Below are 16,479 nucleotides of genomic sequence, written 5' to 3' on the forward strand. Positions count from 1 at the left end.
AGCGACTGAACTGAACCTTCCCCATTTGTAAAAAGGGAATTGATAATTTGAACACGGTTGTTACTAGGAGTCCATGAGATAACAGGAAGGACCCTAGCATGCTGTCCGCATATCGTCGGGGCTTGGTGACTTAGGCTCAGGGAGGAAATACCGTCTTCAGCGCTGGCTTGGGAAGGAGAGATCGCGAGACCCATGGAGAAGGCGAGTTCCACTGCGCAGGTGCACGCAAAAGCGGGCCGGGTGCTCACTCCCCAGGCTGCGGTGTAGTTCCGGGGGCCTGTTTGCCGTTCCTGGGGCTGGCGGCCGGCCGTCGCCGAGCTGACGTCATCGGCGTGCGCTGCCACGTCTGCTCAGCTCCGCGGTAATGGAGGCTGAGGATGAGTGCTGACGGGGCCGGCCTCTGCCTCTACCTTTGGCTCTGGCTCTGATTCTGGTACTGACTCAGGGTCTGGGTCTGGCAGCCCGAAGCCGGGACACCTTTTCTCGACTCTCCGGGAGGGGACAACGCACAGACAAGCAACTGGTTTGCAGCGCCTCAACGTGGGCAGGGAGTTCTGTTGCTTGGGGTCTAGCTGTAAAACCGCCGCCTCCTTCCAGGGATCCCGCCCCGCTGGCCTGGCCTCCTCCATGCGTGAGTGTATCCGAGCTGCCGCGTTGTCCGATTGTCCCGGGCCTGCTTCGGCCCTCCAGCTTGCGCGGCGGGGACCGCTTTGTCGTCCCCGCATAGAGGCCAGTCTGTTGAAGTTTGTGTTCTCTCGCTGCCCACCTTCCACCACCCCATCCCCTCGCCTTCTTCCATCCCAATTTTTTGCTCTACACTTTTCTTTTCCTTTGCTCGTTAATTGGGCAAGGACCAGCTGCCCTTACATCCAGTGGTTTGAATGCTTTGTCTCACTTGGCGTTTGTTAGTCTGCAGCCGAGAGCTGTTAGGAATAGGGAACAGAATATCTGCTGTAAAGTTTGAAAACCAGGGTTTTTCCACGGTGTCATTCTTCAGTTTTTAAGTTGTATTGTTCAGGAAGCAGATTCTTGGTATTCATATTGACAGAACCATAATTTTTCCATAGACTAATGAAAGCACAGTTTCTTTTTATTGAGGGTTTTTATGTATTACTTTTAATCCTGCAGTTTCAGTAATTTCTAAACTGTTTTACATCAGTTTTTCTGGAATGGGCATCTCCTTGATCTCTTTACGATATTTTCACTCTAACATATGGAGATAGCACTTGAACAGTTTTACTTTTAAAGCGTCAAAAGACCTTCTGATGTACATTAACCCATCTTTGTCAGTTCTGACAACCGCCTCTGTAGGACAAGGAATGCTTTTTTTTCTGATGAGGAAACAGACTCAGGTTAAATGCCTCAGAGTCAGATAATAAATGATACAGCTGATCTCAGAATCTAGATCCCCTGATAACAAAACCTAACATTTTAAACAGTGCTGATTCTTTTGTATTTCAAGGGGCTTACTGTGAAATACCACGTCTGTATTGGAACTGTATGTATTCAGTGTTTCTTGTAAACTGATGGTAGAACAACTGTACTGATGAAAGACACAAGTGTGACTTCTCTAATGCTGAACAAAGCTTAGGACTTAGGCTCCTGACCAACTGTAGTCTTGAGTAGTCCTTTCATTAGAATGAAGTCAGTGATAGACCTTGGGAGCATTCTTTTACACGGTCTGCTTACTCAGTTTTTCTGGTGGTTTTGTTACATTGCTTACTTTAAAGATAGCAAACTGATATTTAAATGTCTCTTTTTGTTCAGCGTTGAAACAGGCTGTCAGCCATTAACCTGGGTTGCAACTATAGGAGGCACTGGAAGCAGACCGGTTCCCGGACATGCCCGGTGGAAGGAGGGGCCCTAGTCGGCAGCAGCTAAGCCGTGCAGCTTTACCATCTTTACAGACATTGGTTGGAGGGGGCTGTGGCAATGGAACAGGCCTGAGGAACAGGTAAAGAAGGAATAAGACAACCAATTTGTAATATTCTGTGATTAGTAAGGCTAATACAGAAGTCATCATACTATTCAGATATTTGCTTATCAGGATTATTTTTTGACACCGAAGTAGAAACCCTGACCCTAAAAACTGGAAGCTGAGTATTTCAGAATACTTTGGAGGTAGAAAGTTGTGATGCCCACAAAATAAAAAAAGGCTGATTCATAATTATGGCCAATAATCCAAATTCTAGTTGTCACTCTTTTTTTTTGGCTATTAAAAGAAGGTAGAAGTGAATTACAGTTCAAGATGAATGTGATGGTTTACTTTCTAGGATTCTTCAAGGAGGGCAGATTAAAGCTGTTAGTTAACATGAGATTCTAAAATTGTCATATCCTATCAGGGGTCTTAAAAATTACTTTGTTCCAAAAGTTGAAATGAATAAACTTATCAGCTCTAGCCTAAACATCTTAAGATTTGTGTCATATTGCATGAGAATAAAGAATTTTATTTTCTTAATGGAAATTTATCTCTGTTCCTAATTTTCAAAAGTTAGAATGAATTATTTTTAAAATTATCCTGAATAATTTATCAGGAGGTTCGATCATGTCTCAGTAGAAGGAGATGGTTTTTACTAAATTGTTTGGTCAAGATAATTTTTTTTTTTTTCTATCTGAATAGCATTTTCTCTGTCCTGGATTCTAATGTTCACAGCTAGCAGTCAGTACTACTCTTGTCTTTTTAGGCTCTCTTGATGTTATTTGTTTACCTCTTTCTTTCTGACCTTCCACCCCAAGCTCTACTCAGTCTTCAGAGTCAGTTCTGATCTTGTCATTTCAGTGGGGCTCTCCCTGAAGTTCCAGTTTGAAGGGATTTTTCCAGTCTCTGATTCTCATTAATTTTCAATCCAAGTTTTGAATCTACATATGTAGACAGAGTACTTGTAATTTATTCTAGAGTAATACTTCTACTCTCCTGTTCTTGTGGATTTCCTTATTTTAAAAATGACAATACTTTCTGTTTCATAAATACTTTCTGCTTGGAAATAAATGAAGTAGTAAATTGCAGTAACTTTAAAAAACTGTACTCTGAATTTTCCAAAATTTCTACAAATAACATTTTTTCTTTAATAAAGAAAAAATTTAAAATGAGGATATGTAAAAATGCTCTTAAGGAAAGGTGCTCTCAACATAGAGACTGAGATGAAGGATGTTTCCTATTTGAAGTTCATGGCTTAATTTTACTAATATATACTGACTACTTATTTAGTGATTCAGTGCTTTCAAATTGCCATAGAAAATTACAGCTGTGCCTATCTTGGCTTTCAAGGTTTTCTTTATGATTGCCTTGATTCTCATTTAACATATATTTCAGCTTTCCTCCTTTAACATATATTTCTTTAGCAGTTAATTGGAATGGTGGGGAGAAGGACTTATTTTTCAATGAATTAGAATAAACTGAAAAATAAAAATTGCTCATGGTTTGAAGCCACTGAAACTGTTACTGAGGGATTATTTTGTGACATTTTTACCTAAAGGGGTTATTTTGGAAGAAGACAGTTCTGTGTTTCTTTTTCTTTTTTCCCCCCGATTTTATTTATTAATTTTAATTGAAGGGTAATTGCTTTACAGAATTTTGTTGTTTTCTGCCAAATATCAACATAAATCAGCCATAGGTATACATATGTCCCCTCTCTTTTGAACCTTTCTCCCACTCCCTCCCTGTCCCACTGCTCTAGGTTGATACAGAGCCCCTGTTTGAGTTCCCTGAGTCACACAGCAAATTCCCATTGGCGCTCTGTTTTACAGATGGTAATGTAAATTTCCATGTTACTTCTCCATACATCTCACCCTCTCCTTCCTCCCTCTTGCTCCCCATGTCCATAAGTCTGTTCTCTATGTCTGTTTCTTCACTGCTGCCCTGCAGATAAATACATTGGTACTATCTTTCTAGATTCCATATAAATGCATTTATCTTTCTCTTTCTGATTTACTGTGTTTCTCGATGGGAAAGAAGCAGCCTGGAATAGGTTGTTTTATAAGACGTGGGGAAAAGGTATAAAAAGTGTGGCTAAAACCAGTGTTAAATAGCCTAGAATATAGTTTTAGGAGGTGTTTTCTAAAGAAAAGCAATGTCCACATGTGGCGAACTCATTTCTGGAGTGTCTGTATTGAGGAGAGAAGTAAGTAATTGCTTGAGTTTTGGATGATGTATGTGATTCTGCAAAACAGATCAGCTGAAAAGAAAACGTTTGGCACGGTTAGATGTTTGTGACTAGTTTGGTGAAATTAAACTTCAGAATGTCAAAGAGCTAGTTTGGTGACACAATCAAAATTGAAATCTATCCTGTCCTGCTTTCCACCTGTGGGGAGCAGGAATTTGTTCTTGGGACTATGTGCTTAGATGATTGCCTTCTAAAGAAGGAGAATATACTGTGGACTTCTGAGTTTTCTAGAGAGCTTTTAGTTGAGGGAGAATCTTACTTGAGAAGGACTAAGAGTGGTTTTGTTTTGTTTTGTTCTTGCATACTTAGTTAATATCACCTGAGCATGTTCAAATGATCACTGCTTTCTCTGTCCCTTTTAGTTCTTTTTTATTCCTTTAAATTTTTCTTGACTTATCTATTTTCTTACCTAAAATGTGCTGCTTGCTAGCTCCATAGAGGCTAGTCTTTAGGTCTGCTGTGTTAAGTCTTTACTGCATACAAGGGCAAAACGGAGTTCAGCATAATTCATATTGTTTGCACAGACAGTTTAGGGACAGTAAGCCACTCTTATTATTTAGAGAAACTTTTGTGTCAGTGGAGGAAACTGTTTACCAGTCAAGTTCCCAGATGCCAGTCTCATAGCCAGTCCTTTCTACAAATTGTTACGCTGAACACCTGCTTTCCTCTAGTCTGGAATTTTGGTAGTGCTAGCTAAAGAGTGTTTACGTGGTGAGGCTGGCCTCCAGTAAAAACACTGCTTGCTTAGTAATGAACCTCCCTGGTAGAGGGACTCTACACATGTTGTCATAACTAGTTGCTAAACTAGTTAACGGCATCCTATATGACTCCATTGAGAAACCCTTGGAAGTTTGCACTTGGTTTCCTGAAGATTTTGCTTGTTACCTTTTCCATCTGCTGGTTTTGATTTGTATCCTTCTGCTGTTACAAATTGTAGCTGTGAACACAACTACATGCCCTGTCCTCTGAGTCCTCCTAGCAAATCATCAGCTTAGGCATGATTGTTGGGACTGCAGCCCCATTTGAAAGAGAATATTCAGTGTTAGCACTGAGAAAATTTATTTAAAAAGAATCTTTTCCAACCCCTGTATTATAAATGAAGAGACTGAGGCTTAGGGATGTAAAGTTATTGTCTCAAAAACCACAATTGGGGGACTTCCCTTGTGGTCCAGTGGTTAAAAATCTGCCTTCCAAAGCAGAGGACATGGGTTCCATCCCTGGTCAGGGAACTGAGATCCCATGTACCCCAGGGCAACTAAGCACGCAAACTTCAACAAAGACCCAGCATAGCCAAAAACAAACAAACAAAAACAAAAAACCCACAACTGGTTAATGGGAAGTCTGGGACTGGAACTCTCCCTCATTGTATCTCAAACCTTTGTGTCACTTTGCTTTTCTTGAATCTATTTTATAGTCTTTCAGAGGAACAATGCTTTTAACTTTTCTTAAGTGATTTCTCTCTAAAGTTTCTCAAATTTTTCTGTAATTTTCTGAGATGTATTGACTAAGTCTGTTTATGTTAGCTCTTTTTTGTTTGTTTTTGGTTTTAAAATGCTTTGATCATATACCCTCTCAAATTTTCAATGTGCGAAAATACTTTTCCTCTTTCTCTCTGATGCTCTGGATCACTTTATTTGATGTTTGTCTCTTTGTCTTTTGGCTTGAAGTATAATAGCCAAGGTTGTATAGGATGTCACAAATATAGATCTTTAAGAAAAAGTTTTTTTAACTGACAAAGCAAAAGACTTTATTGGGAAGGGGCACCCAGGTGGAGAGCCGCAAGGTAAGGAAAGCCCGGAGAACTGCTCTGCCGCGTGGCTTGCAGTCCTGGGTGTTACGGGTAATAGGGTTAGCTTTCCAAGTTGTCTCTGCCCAGTCATCTTGCTTTGCCCATATTTGATCTGACTCAGGGTACTTCCTGGTGGCACACTCCATCTTTCAGGCAAGATGGATTCTAGCATAATGGTTTCTGGGAGGTTAGAGGACATATTATGGGCTGGCATCTCTTTCCTCCTTTCGGCCCTTCCCAAATTCTTCCAGTTAGTTTTCAGCAGCAGCATCATTTTCCTTATTGGGATTTCCTGTTATGAGACAACTCATGCAAGCAGTTATTATTATGCCAAGGTGGGTGGTTTTGGTCATTGGTTCCCTAACATCTTGATTTCCGATTACAAGTGGCTTACTGCCCAGCAGAGGAGAGAATATTTCAGTGTTAAATGATAAATGTGATAAGGGAACTGGGGACCAAATTTTAATGGGCATTCAGACAAGTGGCACTTCTCCAAATAGAGGGGAGAAGGATTGAGTGAATCCTTTTTTTAAAAAAATTTTATTGGAGAGTAGTTGATTTACAAAGTTGTGTTAATTTCTGCTATACAGCAAAGTGAATCAGTTATGTATAAACATATATCCACTCCATAACCATATAGATCATTATAGAGTATTGAGTAGAGTTTCCAGTGGTGTATAGTAGGTCCTTATTAGTTATTTCTTTTATAAATAGTAGTGTGTATATGTCAATCCTAATTTCCCAGTTCATCCCTCCCTCCACTTCCCCCTGGTAACTGTAAGTTTGTTTTCTACATCTGTGGTTTTCTGTTTTGTAAATAAGTTCATTTATAGGTTTTTTAAGGTTCCACATATAAGCTCTCTATCATACAATACTTGTCTTTCTCTGTCTGACTTAATGAGTATGATCATCTCTGGGTCTGTTCATGTTGTTACAAATAGCATTATTTCATTTTTTGTGTGTGGCTTAGTAATATCCCATGGTATTTATGTATTACATCTTCTTTATCCATTCCTCTGTCGATGGACATTTAATTGCTTCCGTGTCTTGGTTGTTGTAACTGGTGCTGCACTGAACATTGGGATGCTTGTATCTTTTTGGATTATAGTTTTCTCTGGATATATGTCCTGGAGTGGGATTGCTGGATCATATGGTAGTCTCAAAGATATAGATCTTTTGTGCTTTGTTTTGAATATTTTTCTTGAAGCCCAGAGTGTTAATAACTTTGTTAATGGCAGAAGCCTGGTAGTCTGCTTTATTTAGGAAAATTCTATGAAAACTATTTTAACCTTTAAATCATAACAAATAGTTTAGCATATACTTTTGACTGAAGAGGAATAGGAAATTTTATTTGTTCTAGAGAATATTTAGCTTGTTCTAGAGTAGAGACTCCTCAGAATTTTTTCCCCATATTTTGTGATTAAATGAAGTGAGGCAATAGAATGGTTGCTGGCATTATTTCTCTCCATTCAAGTCCACCAACTTGAACAACTCCAGAGAGACTCTTTCATGTCCTATTCTTTATGTATAACACTTCCTGGAGTTGCGTAGTGCTGTGGCCCAGCTCCCAGAACAGATCAGAGGGCATTGCTGTATTAATGATTAATTTATGATTGAGCAGATGAAGTTTTGAGACCTACTGGTAGATCACAACCCACTCCTTGGTAGGCTTGCTGTATTGCAATGTACTCTGAGACTGAGGGGAAGAAACTTTAAAAATTTTTTCCAGCCCTTACCCATCCCTGTTCTTCCCTTCTAGATCTCTTCCCTTCCAGTTTCTGCCATGGTATTCTTAACCATTCAGAACGGTTCAGAATGAGCAGAGTGTATATTCCCATGAGTCATGTTAAGTGCTGTCAGTGTCACATACTAATGCGAGAATTCTATATTTGGAAATTTTGGAGTAAAATGGTAACACTAATGTTAATCCCTCTTTAGACTCTTCTTTGGAAGTAGCCAAATGAAGCCTCTTTTCCTTGTTCTGTTAACGTCATAGACCCTTAGATCTAGATCTCTTACTGTTCACAGGCATACAGTTTTATTCTTTAGCCTTATCTTACCATTTTAGATAGTCCAGCTCGTTGTGACCTATAAGAGAGCGTAAAAGAAAGAATAAGATAAAGGTTAAAATTTCTACATTTTAATCTGTGTTTTGAGAGAGCTCCCTCTTTTTCATGACTGTATTGGTCTACTGTCTTCTCAACCTAAAGGTATATAATTGCAGTGAACTAGGAGAAGTACCTGGAGAAGGCAGTGGCACCCCACTCCAGTACTCTTGCCTGGAAAATCCCGTGGACAGAGGAGCCTGGTGGGCTGCAGTCCATGGGGTCGCACAGAGTCGGACACGACTGAAGTGACTTAGCAGCAGCAGCAGCAGGAGAAGTACTGTTTCTGTCCTTAAGATTATGATGATAGACAAAAAGATGTATACAAAAAGTTACATAACAGTATGAAGAAATTATGTAACAATTTTTTGAAAATTTTAACAATTGAAAAGTGCAATAAAGGCATTGTTTAGGTGTAATAGTGGCACAGAGGAGAGATGAATTGATTTTGATTGAGTCAGAGTAATCTTTTAGAGGTTTTTGGTTATTTTAAAAGTCTCAAATTTTCTCTCTAAGTGTATATGTGAAGGATTAGGGAAGGTGGTTTTAGAGGACATTGATGGTAAAAGGAATATTGTGTACAAAGCATATGTATATATATTCACAGATAGCAAATAGCATGGGTAGTGTTTAGCGTGCATGTGGAGGAGTGATAAGAGATGAGACTAGTCTGTTAAGCAGAGAGCCTCATAGGAATAAACATTGTTGGGTGTTATGCTACTAGCAGTAGAGAGCAATGAAGAGTTTTAGGCACGAGAGTATACTATCAGAGTTTCACTTTAGAAAGATGTGTAAAGGTAGGTTGGAGGATTTGGTGAAAATAGACTTGAATTTAGAGGGATTACTACAGTGGTTCAGGTGAAAAATGGCAACTCCTTGAACTAAGCCTATGGGTTTAGAGAGGAAAGTGCAATTTGGAAAAAGATTTATGAAGTGGAGTATATGTGATTTAGAGAGTGATTTACAGAAGAAGATTCCTAATATGATTCCCAGGTTTCTGATTTGGGCAGCTAACTGGGTGGGCCATGGACTGTGATCAGGACTTTAGGAAGAGAAACACAGATGCCTGGTAGACAGCTTGATGACATGGATCTAAAATGCAGCAGTGAGCTTTATGGAGAGAAATTTTAGTTTTCAGCATGTAGGAGATAGTGGAAACCAAGACCACATATTACATGACTGAGAGAGTGTTGTAGAGGGAAAAAAGAAGAGCGAAAGGTCTCAGAGTCTTGAGGAAGGCCAACAGTTAAAAGTGTAGGTGACTAAGGAAGCAGGGCTCCTTTATGCTCTTTGACACTGAAAGGTATCACCATTTGATTTAACTGTAGTTTTCTCTTTTCAGGAATGGTAGTGCTATTGGCCTTCCGGTCCCACCTATCACAGCCTTAATCACCCCAGGTCCTGTTCGTCATTGCCAAATTCCTGATTTGCCTGTGGATGGAAGCCTGCTCTTTGAATTTCTCTTTTTCATCTACTTGCTGGTTGCTCTGTTCATTCAGTACATCAACATCTATAAAACAGTGTGGTGGTATCCTTATAATCATCCTGCCTCTTGTACTTCATTGGTAAGTCTTAATAGACCTCTAAGTTCTTCACGATACTTAGCCAAGAAACTAGTTGGAAAACTTTCATGTAGAAATTATTTTTCGTGGAATAAAATGTTTTTATATTAAAGTACAGATTACTTTCAGAATATAATATCATAAAATTGTTAAATATCTGGCTTTGGTCCATAACCAGAGATAGGAAAAAAATATAAAGAAAACATGGAAAACATTTAAGTAATTTATTATAACAGCATCACAAAAAGATTTTTATATTTAGCTTTCTCTACACCCAAGGTGGATATGATCTGTCCCTGATTACCAGAAAGAGAAAAGAACATGGGGAAACATAAAGGAGAGTGTTTTCATTTAGACCAGGTTCATATCATTTTGACATGTATCTGCTCCTAACTAGAAGAGAAGCTGGACAATACGGCCCCTTAGCTGAGTTCACCGTTAACCGTGGATAAAATTGGGTTCCGTTACAAAAATAAACTAGAAGCAAGAACTAGCTATCTCTGCTGAAGTACATCAAAATATATTGTAGGTTTCTTCTGCTCTCTTTCCAGTTTTTAGGAACACTGTGGTAATATTCCACTTCAGGGTAGTCAGGTGACCTGGTAGGTAAGTGGTTGGCAATGGAAGATTTGGATGGATGATAAGAGATGTGCTCTAAGAGAAAGAAGACTATTGTCCTGGTAGCTTATATTGTCTGAGACTTCTAAATGATTAGAAAATCTCCCTGGTCTGGTGAACATAGGAAATGTGGACCAAAATATTCAAGACTGTATGAGAAGGGAATAAACAATTTTATTTTAAACATTTGTATCACTTGGTTGCTCCTAAAATTAACTGTTAAGAATTTTCTTTCCATATTGATCATCTCGGCTTAATACCAGGTGAAGAAAAGTTTAGTTTCTTTATTTTAAGAATTATAATGATTTGGTGCCAAATAATATGCTTTTGTTTAAATAGGTTTTTTTTTTTCTACCTGGATTATGAGTTTATTGAGTATAGGAACCCTACTTCATTCATCCTTCTTTGGCCATGGTGTTACAGAATGAGAAGGTTGGATTAGATGATCTTAAGGCTTCTTCCACTATGTAGTTCTATAATCTAGATACCTGTATCATAACAGTGACATTGGCAAATACTTACTAATATATTTACTATGCTATTTGCAAGTATTATCTCATTTACTCATTCTGAAAACAGGTATTACTCTATGATTCCCATTTTATAAGTGAGAAATATGAGACCTAGAGATTATGAAACTGGCTTAAAATCACATGTGATCAAGTGAGCACTCAAATCCAGACCTATCTGCTCTGCCCTACTCCCTGTATTTATTCTTTATTTACTCCATGAGTACCTTTGGTTAGTTCATTATACTGTTTCCACTTTGACATCCTATGGAAACTTCTCTCTTACTGAATTTTCAGGTTAATCACAGAACTCTTACCAGTCAACTTCTGACAACTTCCCAGTCAATTTCTGACAAGAGTTCTTGTAAAAGTCTGTTGCAAATGTTGCCTTGAAAGGAGCCAGTGCTCCTGTTATAATTGGGAAGCTGCTGACTCTAGAATTATGCTTCCTTTGCTGTGACTCATAGCACCAAAGGTGGGTGCCTTTTACCCTGCCTCTCTCCCCACTTCACTCAGTTTATGTGGTGCCTTGTGGCTGGCAGATATTAAATCTAGTAAGTTCAGTTACAGGAAAGTTTGGGCATGTAGTTTTTAGCTTTCCAGTCTCTGCAGTAGAGGAAGGCACACTTAAAGGAGAGTGTCATGTGAGCTGGCTAACTTATCTGTCACATATAATCCTTGATCACACAAAGGTTAAAATTTAACTCTGGACCTGTAAGTAGCATACGTGGAATAGCAAATAAGATTTTAGCTCATGAATCTGAAGGCCTGCATCAGTGAACTGTTAAAGATGAATGGGCTGCCAGAGATCTGATTCCTTCGTGCCGCTGAAGGAATTCAAGCCTAGCCCGTAACAGCTTGACTGGGACGCTCGCCATGGGATTTACATTTCAGCTAGTGATTTGTCTCTTTTAAGCTTTCTTCCATTAGGCATGCCTGACTCACACACTTGTCAAATTTATATGTTAGGTTTTCCTTTTCCAGATCTTAATTATCAGAAAGAAAATGTGGGCACCTGAATATGTAAAATATCATTCTATCAAACAATTATCTGAGTTAGTCTTAACCCTAAGAAAAATACAAACTAGTAGTAGTATAGGAAGTTATTCAGAATATTCAAGAGTGGAGTGCTCTGATTAATCAAATATTCTGGTTTGTAAAGGTTAACCAAACGTAAATTACTATTTTTCAATGATTTAGAATATAAGTGTGTTTAACAACGAAATACCTTAGGCACTTAAATTTTTTTTTATATAAAAAGTCTTAAATGGACTGGTGATACATATAAATAAGACCCCCAGACATTAGCTAGAGGATGTAGTGAATTTGCTTACATTATTTTAAAGAAGTAGGATGAGCATGGAGGAGTCTCAAGAGGGGATAAATAATTGTTAGGATCTGAACACTCCAGGAGTTGGTGAGGGACAGGGAGGCCTGGTGTGCTGCAATTCGTGGGGTCGCAAAGAGTCGGACACAACTGAGCGACTGAACTGAAACATTTCCCTGGTGACTCAGACGGTAAAGCGTCTGCCTACAAAGTGGGAGACCTGGGTTCGATCCCTGGGTCAGGAAGATCCTCTGGAGAAGGAAATGGCAACCCACTCCAGTACTCTTGCCTGGAAAATCCCATGGATGGAGGAGCCTGGTAGGCTACAATCCATGGGGTTGCAAAGAATCAGACACTACTGAGTGACTTCACTTTCTTTCTTTCTAAACACTTAGAGAAAAGGAAATAGTCTGAGAAGCAGTAAGCCATTCATTCTCTTGGCATTTTGACTGCTTTACCTTTAAAATGTATCCCAGATCTGGCAACTCCTAATTGCTGCTGACTCTGTTTGAGTGATCATGTTTTCTCACCTGAATTTAAAGTGATAGCTTCTTAACTGATCTTTCCCCAATAGAATATATTTTCTACACAGCAATCAGCATGAGAATTTTAAAATACAAGTAGAATCATGGCACCTTTTGCCTAAAACACTCGTATAACTCCCCCTTAGGAAAAGAAAGTAAACTCAGTCTTTATTGCTCATTACCTCATTTGAGCCTTCTTGATGATTTTGAGACATACCAGGCATATATTTTCCTGCCTTCAGTTCAGTTCAGTCTCTCAGTCTTGTCCGACTCTTTGCGACCCCATGAATCACAGCACACCAGGCCTCCCTGTCCATCACCATCTCCCGGAGTTCACTCAGACTCACGTCCATGGAGTCGGTGATGCCATCCAGCCATCTCATCCTCTGTCGTCCCCTTCTCCTCCTGCCCCCAATCCCTCCCAGCATCAGACCCTTTTCCAATGAGTCAACTCTTCACATGAGCTGGCCAAAGTACTGGAGTTTCAGCTTTAGCATCGTTCCTTCCAAAGAAATCCCAGGGCTGATCTCCTTCAGAATGGATTGGTTGGATCTCCTTGCAGTCCAAGGGACTCTCAAGAGTCTTCTCCAACACCACAGTTCAAAAGCATCAATTCTTCGGCGCTCAGCCTTCTTCACAGTCCAACTCTCACATCCATACATGACCACAGGAAAAACCACAGCCTTGACTAGACGGACCTTAGTTGGCAAAGTAATGTCTCTGCTTTTGAATATGCTATCCAGGTTGGTCATAACTTTTCTTCCAAGGAGTAAGAGCTATGTAATTATTTTTTCCTTGCCTGGAGTGCTCAGCACCTGATCTTCTCTTGGCTGGTGTGTTTTTGTCATTCAGCTGTCAGCCTAAATGCCACCTTTAGCCAAATGTTGCCGTCTTAGAGATATCCTTCCTAATCACCAGTTTAAATTTGTTCTACACTCCCTTTCCCAGTCATTATTGTTTTTTTTCTTACCAGCAACATAACTGTTTGAAATGCTTTTGCCTGTTATCTTCTTTATTGTTATTGCCCTCCCTTCTTAAGCAAACTGGGTGCCCAGCTCATATTTATTGAATGAGTTGAGAAATTCTGGAAGGAGAACTGTAGAAACTTAGAGACCTTTTGATCATCAAAATTAAAATATATCCTATTTTTTGCCACTAAAGACTTTTTATTTTATTATTACAGTTAAATATACAGACTTAGAGCTAGAAGGAACCATGCGCATCATGTAGGTAATGCTGTCATTTTATAGGAAGAAGAGATCAACATAAGCATGTTTCTAAGTCAAGTTAAGGGAAAGGACTGAGTGTGTTGATGTATCAGTGAGTTAGGGAGTTTAGGTTAATAGATGCCCAGTTAGATTAATTTAAGTTTTCTTAAAGAGAGACCAACTACAGTAGCTCTTAGAGACTGGAAATTTAAATTTGACACTCATTATAAATATAGCATTTTGGATAAATTATTCTTGTCATAATTCTGCAGGTTGGTACTTGTTAACCCAAAACTGCAGTCTTTTCCCTTTAATACAGTAAACTTTCAAGAACAGAGAAGATTACATTCCAGATAGTTTAAAATAGTGTTTTAAAAGTTAAAGCAATTTGTCATGAAAGAAGGAGAAGGTAGGTAGTCTCTTTAAGGTCTCCCAAATTGCTGCGGTCTGTAAATGTAAGGTGATATAAGACGACCTTTTGAGGAGGCAAGCTTCTTCATGTAGTAGTTACCGTTGGATATCCATATTTCTTTCTGATGTAGTTATTTGTTTCTCTTACAGAATTTTCATCTCATTGATTACCACCTGGCAGCATTCATCACAGTGATGCTTGCAAGGAGGCTTGTATGGGCCCTCATCTCAGAGGTAACAGCTCATTCACTGTATTCTATCACTTGTAGCTAGAGCTAGTCACTAGGATGTGTTCAGGTTGAAAATGTGAAGTGTCAAAGTATAATTTAAATGCTGTTATAAATAATTTCTTTACTCTCACATGAACTGTGCCAGTTTTTTTAAAAAGGTTTTCTCATAATATATTCAAAGTTCAAGTGTGAGATACTAATTCAGCTGTTAGAAATTTTATTCGTCCAATAGGAACTTAATTCTAGCTTCTGAGTCCTTCAGTATAATCTTTCTAATTTTGATAGTTATAGTAAAAGTAGGATGGATTTTAGGTAATTGTTACTAGGGAAAGTTGCATCTAAAACAGTGATTCAAGTAACATTCAGTTGGAATTATTTATATACCATTTGTGGAGTTGCTAGCAAGAGACATTTGAGTTTATTAAAACTTAGAATTTTTCAAAGACAGCATCCACATTTGCATAGGACTAATCTTGAAGATTAGAACCTAATTAGTTAAAAAGACCATGTTAACATTAATATGATCTTTTTATGAAATGGCCATTGTTAAAATAATTTTTTTATATTTGGAAACCCCAGTGAAGAAGATAAATGTGTTTTTTAAAATTTTATCTTGTGCCCTATGCTGCTGCTGCTGCTAAGTCACTTCAATTGTGTCCGACTCTGTGTGACCCCATAGACAGCAGCCCACCAGGCTCCCCCGTCCCTGGGATTCTCCAGGCAAGAACACTGGAGTGGGTTGCCATTTTGTACTCTATAAATGAATACAAAACCAAAAAATGTTAACTTAGCTAAAATGGCTAATAATTTTAATTTGTTTTTAACTGTGAAATTTTGAATAAATCATTGCTATAGTCACAGCTAACTTAGGGTCAGCTCTTTTCTTCTGAAACATACATGGGAAGTCTGTGTCTGCAGGCTCTGATTTTCAGGAACCTTATTTTTGTGAGCACAGAATAATTGCAGATAGTTAAGTCATAATCTGAAAGCTATTTGAAGTTAACTTTAAAACATTGATAGTAAGAGTGCAGGTTTTTCATGGTGAGAAAGGCTATCTATGATTTTTTAATCCCAAGGTCTTTATTTAGGTCATGAAATTAGGTTCTTGCTTTTGGATGTTTGAGAAAGTCTCTTCTTTCTTTAGAGAAACTCAGTGGGATTTTATGTTTGCATCTGTTAAAAGAGGCAAGGATTAATTTTGTTTCATCTTTTTAGTTACTTAGAAATGGTGCTTGTGTATGTCAGATTAGTATGTAAACCCTTCTAGTTAGTGTGTAAGCCCTTCATAAACAGAGGTTTCTACTTTGGAACTACAAGGTCTATACCTTGAAAAACTATTGTTCTTTTACTTAAGAATAGTTTTAAGAGCTTTTGCATGACTTTAGAGAGTTTATTGTTGTTTAGTCACTAAATAGTGTCCAGCTCTTTGCGACCTCATGGATTGCAGCATTCCAGGCTTCCCTGTCCTTCACTATCCCCTGGAGCTTGCTCAAACACATGCCATTGTGTCGGTGATGCCACCCAATCGTCTCATCCTCTGTTGCCCCCTTCTCCTCTTGCTCTCGGTCTTTCCTAGCATCAGTCTTTTCCAGTGAGGAAGCTCTTTGCATAAGTTGGCCAAAGTATTGAAGGTTTAGTTTCTGCATCAGTCCTTCCAATGAATATTCAGGGTTGATTTCCTTTAGGATTGGCTGGTTTGTTTTCCTTGCAGTCCACGGGACTCTCAAGAGTCTTCTCCAGCACCACAGTTCAAAAGCATCAATTCTTTGGCACTCAGCCTTTTTTATGGTCCAACTCTCACATCCATGCATTGACCACTGGAAAAACCATAGCTTTAACCATGTGGACCTTTAGCAAAGTGATATTTCTGCTTTTTAATACGCTATCTAGATTGGTCATAGCTTTCCTTCCAAGGAAAAAAATTTTCATGGGTGAATTCACCTTCTGTAGTGATTTTAGAGCCCCCCCCCAAATTAAATCTGTCAATGCTTCCTCTTTCTCCCCATCTATTTGCTCTGAAGTAATGGGACCAG

The 16,479-nt window shown here is 38.9% G+C and overlaps 1 protein-coding gene across 1 annotated transcript in view; it reads left to right on the forward strand.

The window, feature by feature from the left end:
- The first annotated feature begins 280 nt into the window (after window positions 1–280).
- TMEM39A (transmembrane protein 39A) overlaps window positions 281–16,479 on the forward strand; it is a 29,311-nt gene continuing 13,112 nt past the window's right edge. Inside the window, exons 1-4 of the mRNA XM_040250995.1 lie at window positions 281–631; window positions 1,768–1,954; window positions 9,400–9,622; window positions 14,367–14,450. Coding sequence (XP_040106929.1) covers window positions 1,842–1,954; window positions 9,400–9,622; window positions 14,367–14,450 — 420 coding nt within the window. The 5' untranslated portion in view covers window positions 281–631; window positions 1,768–1,841. The remainder of the gene's footprint in view (window positions 632–1,767; window positions 1,955–9,399; window positions 9,623–14,366; window positions 14,451–16,479) is intronic.

Source organism: Oryx dammah, unplaced genomic scaffold (assembly GCF_014754425.2).
Source record: "Oryx dammah isolate SB20612 unplaced genomic scaffold, SCBI_Odam_1.1 HiC_scaffold_2, whole genome shotgun sequence".
NCBI lineage: Eukaryota > Metazoa > Chordata > Mammalia > Artiodactyla > Bovidae > Oryx > Oryx dammah.